Below are 6,409 nucleotides of genomic sequence, written 5' to 3'. Positions count from 1 at the left end.
GTGTATAGTTTTGACAAAAGTGTTCCATTTTGCAAATGATCTGAAGTGTTGTGCTACTTTGGTGTAGGGTTGTGTTAATTGTGTGTAGTGTTTTGACAAACCTGGCCCTGTTTTCAAAATTGTGCTTACGCAATCGTAAAAAACCGTAATAAACCAATATATTGAAGTGTTAATATCTGTTTTGAACCATTGTAATGCACTGATAACCACCAAAAACTGGTGGTGATGAGAAAGTCACATGATGAACCAAAGCTCATCACAAACAGCTTGTCTGCGAGCTGAGGAGGACAATACTTATATATAGAAGGTGCACACAGTGTCATTCACACTAACACTAAACCCCATCACGGTGACACATATGATACTGAAATAATGCCCAAAAATTACATATTAAATGTAATTACATTTATTCACCGAATACAGTATGGAAACCTACTGTTAACCAGTTATCAGGTTTTTACTGTAGCTTTTTTACAGTCTTTTACTGTTAAAATCACACTCATTTTTTACAGTGTACATTAGTGAAACTGATGTTGAGTGAAAGCAGCAGACCTCAGACTGTTGTCAGTGAGTGTCTGTGAGGTGTTTTGTGCTGTCAGTGTTACAGCGCCACCTGGTGACCGATACTCGGTCTTACACAGATCCACCGATCACGGAAACACGAGCGCTCTTCAATTGTCTTCCAAAGAAAATTTTGATTAACAACCATTATAAAGCAATTATGTCAACTATTTTCTCTTTGGCTCTAAATTGTTTCACATTCATTGAGGTGCTTCCTCTTGATGTTTTTTTTTTTAAGGAAAGAACATTTCAATATTTTTGCGTCCGCTCGCAAACCTTTTGTGATGGAAATAATATGAAATGGGAGGAAAAAAACATATTTCAGTTTTCTTGCGAGCAAACGTTTTTAAGCGTAACGTAAAGGTTTAGCGAGCGCACGAAGTATTGAAATTGTGTAGGCTACTTATATTTTTCTCTCCAATCTCAAATTTTGTAAATATCACAAATATAAAAATAAACGTATATGTGACCCTGGAGCACAAAAGCAGTAAGTCAAGTCGCTGGGGTATATTTGTAGCAATAGCCAAAAATACATTGTATGGGTCAAAATTATAGATTTTTCTTTTATGCCAAAAATCATTAGGATATTAAGTAAAGATCATGTTCCATGAAGATAGTTTGTAAATTTCCTACCGTAAATATATCAAAACTTAATTTTTGATTAGTAATATGCATTGCTAAGAACTTCATTTGGACAACTTTAAAGGCGATTTTCTCAATAGGCCTATTTAGATTTTTTTGCACCCTCAGATTCCAGATATTCAAATAGTTGTATCTAACAAACCATGCATCGATGGAAAGTTTATTGATTCAGCTTTCAGATGATGTATAAATCTCAATTTCGAGAAATTGACCCTTATGACTGGTTTTGTGGTCCAGGGTCACATATTAACTGAACGTCACAGAACTGTCTCAGTGTGGGTTAAAGGCAGATTCAACATCAGCACCTGAAGGAACAATCGTTTCTTTTTGCCTGAATATGAATCGGTTCCTGGAGCCGAATCAGTTACGAAATCACTGGAAACGACCAACGGCAGACAGGCTCGACTAAACCTCATCATCCTGTTATAATCTGAGGCTGGATTTGAGAGATCAACATTAGACAAACAGAAGAGGAAGAGAAGTTTATCATGAGTCCTGCGTTTAAACAGGAACTCAGATCTAAACCGCTGCCAATTACTTCTGGATATCAACTTCTTCACGTATTTACGATTGCTCGTGTTTGGGAGAGAGAAAACAACAACAACGCCCAAATGGATTCTAGCCGCATGCAATTGTTTTAGAGTTCATTGTCATTAGCTGGTAAATGTGGATCAGTCAGCGTCCAGAAATCAATCTACAGACTCCTCACTGCTGCACTGTGTTTTCTTACTTTTCTACTTTGGTCAGTCCTGATTTAACAGTTCTCTGATTTACACCCAGAAGACTCCAAGATGATACTAAAAGCATTTTATTTTTCTTTGTCACAAAGACGTTAACTAGTTAGTTGAACGGGAACGTTATATGTTTGACCAAGGCCATCATCAGATTTTTACTCCATTTGTGATCGATGTTTAACACGATCGTTTGATTTTGCTTGATTTTGCTTTTGTCATGATTCAATCAGTAAAAGGGTCTGTAATTGAAGAATCTCCATCTACCAAACCTTTAGGGTAACTTATTGTGATCTGGGACCTGATTTCTCACGGTCATCACACCCATATCTCTCATCCGTCTGTAAACCCTGATTCTGAAGAGATTTTATATGAGCAGATTTACAAGCCGCAATCTGTCAGCTTTTATAGCACACAATCTATTTGCCACACATTTAGCTTTACAGCCCCGAAGGACCTTTGGCCCCTCCAAGGTCCTCCAAAACATTTACGAACCGCTCAGACCACATTCTGAGCAGCAGAAACAGAGATTTATTGGACAAAAACCACCTGTGGATTGTTTGAAACCAGGTGGTTTGAAGTTTATGGGACATTTTGAGAGACATTTGGATTTTATTGATTGTAATTTCAGCTGATGGACCTACATTAAGGCTCATTGATACGGTCAGCAGACGTCACCTTAGATCGAACAGAAAGCAGAAACTAGAGAGATGAAGCCCTTTTCTCTCAGATCAGGTTGATGTTGTTTGTTCACTGTCAGTTGTTCATTAACACGCAGAGACACACCTGAGTGCACTGTTCCTCTTCAGGTTCCTGTAGAAACACAAACGCAGAAAACTCTTGCAGCAGTCGGTGTATAATGTTTTTTCAGAGACGTCGTGTGGACTGTGTGCATGTGAACAGTGTCGTTGGAGGTTAGATCTGACCTTTCTGATGGAATTAATCAAGATTTACGGGCTTCAGGAATGACTGTGGCATTAAACCGAGCAGTGTCTTTTTGAAGGACATTCACTGTGGACGGGATGCTGGGATTGTTCTGGTTCTGGTTCGGTTCTGTGCTCTGTGTCTCTGGGTTTGACGTGTTAAGCTGCAGAAACTCCTCGGTCACGTTAAACGTGGTTCTGCTGGAGGATGAAAATTCGCCCTGGAGTCTGAAGTTTGTGAAGGATGCGGTGGAAACGGCTGTTGAAGAGGAAAACAAAAAAAAACCAGGCTGAAAGTGAGCAGATTCATAGAACGTTTAGTTCTGAAAATTAAAAATTAAGTACATGCGGGCTTTTAATTCAGTACTAGTAAAGGTGACCCACCTCTCAACTTGTATAAAGGATAGAACTTGTGACTTAAGTTGTTCTCCAAAAGAGAAAGAAGACAAAGGTAAAACTATTACAAATAACTATAAGTGATTTAAAACAATTTAGTTGCATATTGAACCATTTATTTGTTGAATAGAATAGAATAGAATAGAATAGAAGACAGTGGGGTTTGTGACTGAAGTTGTCCTCTAGGCAAAGAATAATAAGACAGCAGTCCTAAAAACAAAACAAAACAAAACAAAAAAAACAGTCAAGTGATTCTTATTATCCCAGTTTTAGGGTCTGTTAAGCTCATTTGTTGAGTTAATTTGTGTAAAAGTAAACTATTTAAGTAAACATACATATATTTTGTAGCTATATGACCTATGCTTCACATATTGAAACATAAATTTAAGCCTGTCTGTACTTCAGAAAAGGTAAAACTACTTTTAAAACCTTAAACTGGACAAAATCAGCCTTGAAATGACCTGCTATCAAAACCGTCCTCATGGAACTGCTGACGATTAATTGCTAATATTTGTTGATAACAATATGAAAAAATACAAGGATAGACATTAGGCGATTTCAAATTAATAACAGAAAATTGCATACATTTTTTCTTAAAGTATCAAAGGTTGTTAAAAACATGCATATTAATTTTAGACGTTAAATTTTCATGTTAAATACACAATTTTGTATAGAACTGTTCTGTAGTCTATACAGTATTTAACATGATTACATCAGAAGAACCTGTAATTAAATTACAGACAATTGAGAGTAATCTCTTACTTTACTTTTTCAAAGGAAAGGTAATTAATTACAATAATTATTTACTTTGTAATGCATTATACTCAACACTGGCCAACAACAGTATTTTCACAAAAAAATAAAACATTTTTGAACAAGCAGAAGCAGAAGAAATGGTGATAATTTCAATAACAACAAAATTTATGTAAAATTAGTAGTTTTTTCCCTATATAGCTAATTCTATATTAAACTGCAATGGTAATGAATGAGGATATTATAATAAAAACACAAACATCCATAAATAAATGTAATGATTTATCTGCATTAGACACTTTACAGAGTGAAATCTAGTTCAGTATCTTGTAGTAAGTCGTGGCACTATTTTCAGTGACCTGTCTGTCTGTCTGTCTGTCTGTCTGTCTGTCTGTCAGTCAGGAGGTCGGTCTGACTCTGACTATCCCCATCATCTCAGCAGGCAGTTTCGGTCTTTCCTGCGACAACAAGGAGAAACTCACCCGGCTGCTTCCTCCGGCACGCAGAATCTCAGAGTTCTTCGTCCATTTCTGGCACGCGTATTTCCCCAATCTGAAACCTGTGTGGAAGACGGTGTATATCTATAAAAAACTCAACAACACGGAGGAATGTTTCTGGTATTCACAATAATACATATAAATGACAACACGTCACAACACAGACGCACACACTGAGATGCCCTTCTGTCCGTTCGTCTGTCAGGTACATCAACGCTCTGGAGGCGCCGTCCGCTCTGTTCGCCTCCAACATATCCAGAGAGATGCTGAGGAGCCAAGAGGACCTGGAAGACAAGCTGAAAGATCAGAACCGACACAGCAACAGTGAGTAAAATCTATTAAAATCTAATCTATCTATCTATCTATCTATCTATCTATCTATCTATCTATTCACATCTGCCTACCCCTCCATCCATCCATCCACCCCTCCACCCATCCCTCCATCCATGAAAGTGTCATGAAATTAAAAAAAACTTGCTCTATATAATTTCTACAATTTATCTTAAACTAAAACCATTAAAATTATTTTCATTACTTGTAATAAAATATATATATAAAAAAACATTTCAGCTTGTTTCATTTTTTCAAGTTGAAATACCTATAACTAAAACTAAATAAACTAAAACAAAACACTGAAACTTTATAAAAGCTATACAGACATTTAAAAAGAACAAAAAAATGCTAAAACTAAAATTAAAATGAAATAAAAAAATATAAAAGTAGTTTCTTGCTTTATATAATTAATATGAGAATCTCCATTGAGAATAATGAGAATTACAAAAGTGAAATATGACAGATGAGGAGAAAGTGTCATGTAAATAATAATAAACTGCTAAAAACGGGATTCATTTTCTTTGATGAAATGCGACATGAATATGTTTCTGTGAGGATTCCCTCGGTTATTGTGTTTTTCATCTAATACGTCACCTGAAAATCCATAACAGCTCCTCTCTTTTTCTCTCAGTTGTTGCATATCGATTATTACAATCTGACGAAGTTTTACGGGAAGGTGAAGTTCGACTGTGGTGTTTTCGGGGTGTTTGAATTCTGCGAGAGAGGATCGCTGCGGGTAAAACACTCATCATACTCATAAATCACAGGCTGAAGCATCACATGACTCTGTGTGTGTGTGTGTTTGCTCCTTCAGTACGTGCTGAATGATAAGATCTCATATCCTGACGAGAGTTTTATGGATCTGGAGGTTAAGATCTCTGTCATGTACGACATCGCAAAGGTGAGTGTGTGTTTCATCACGTCTGCGACAGACGCTGCCTTTTACTGCTGTATCCAATAGTCGACGAGAAGAGGCGCTGGTGCGATCATTTGCATTTAACTTAAAATACTCTGTAATTTTTGCTCTTACAGAGTAATACATCTTTCGAATTTGTAAAAGGTTTACTTTTATTTGTGTGCACTCACAATAACAACAGAAAGTTGTGCTTTTGTAAAACAATGAAAGCAAACAGGGTGCGCTTTCTGCCGTCTTGGTCTCTATGAATTTGAGCACGTAAAAAAAAAAAAAAAAAATTAACAGAAACTCTGTGCTTGCCTCACAGACATGAAAATGATATCTATAGAAAGCCAAATATCTACTTTTAAATGAATCAATTCAAGTGGAAAACAGATATTTTCAGATTATGTATAAAACTAAAACTGTTAAAATAACAATATATTAAATTAAAACTAAAAACTATATAATAGTACTTAATAATAATAATAATAATAATAATAACACACAACATGATTAATAAAACTAAACTGAAAATGAAAACAGAAAATATAAAAATAAAACAATTCAAAATATTAACAAAAACCCTATCCGATCCGAAATGTTACGAGCTCCTCCCGTCCTCCCGATAATTTTCAAACATGTCAAAAAAAATCGGATGCTGTCGGTTTAAATTCG

General features: G+C 35.9%; 1 protein-coding gene across 1 annotated transcript in view; it reads left to right on the top strand.

Annotated features, from left to right (window-relative positions):
* Nucleotides 1-2,899: 2,899 nt before the first annotated feature.
* LOC107734784 (heat-stable enterotoxin receptor-like) overlaps nt 2,900-6,409 on the top strand; it is an 11,829-nt gene continuing 8,319 nt past the window's right edge. Inside the window, exons 1-5 of the mRNA XM_016546712.1 lie at nt 2,900-3,146; nt 4,362-4,623; nt 4,709-4,827; nt 5,448-5,572; nt 5,651-5,737. Of these exons, the coding sequence (XP_016402198.1) occupies nt 2,957-3,146; nt 4,362-4,623; nt 4,709-4,827; nt 5,448-5,572; nt 5,651-5,737 (783 nt within the window). The 5' untranslated portion in view covers nt 2,900-2,956. The remainder of the gene's footprint in view (nt 3,147-4,361; nt 4,624-4,708; nt 4,828-5,447; nt 5,573-5,650; nt 5,738-6,409) is intronic.

The sequence above is a fragment of the Sinocyclocheilus rhinocerous genome, unplaced genomic scaffold (genome assembly GCF_001515625.1).
Source record: "Sinocyclocheilus rhinocerous isolate Xijiao unplaced genomic scaffold, SAMN03320098_v1.1 scaffold8065, whole genome shotgun sequence".
Taxonomy (NCBI): Eukaryota; Metazoa; Chordata; class Actinopteri; order Cypriniformes; family Cyprinidae; genus Sinocyclocheilus; species Sinocyclocheilus rhinocerous.
This window is presented reverse-complemented; position numbering and strand designations above follow the sequence as displayed.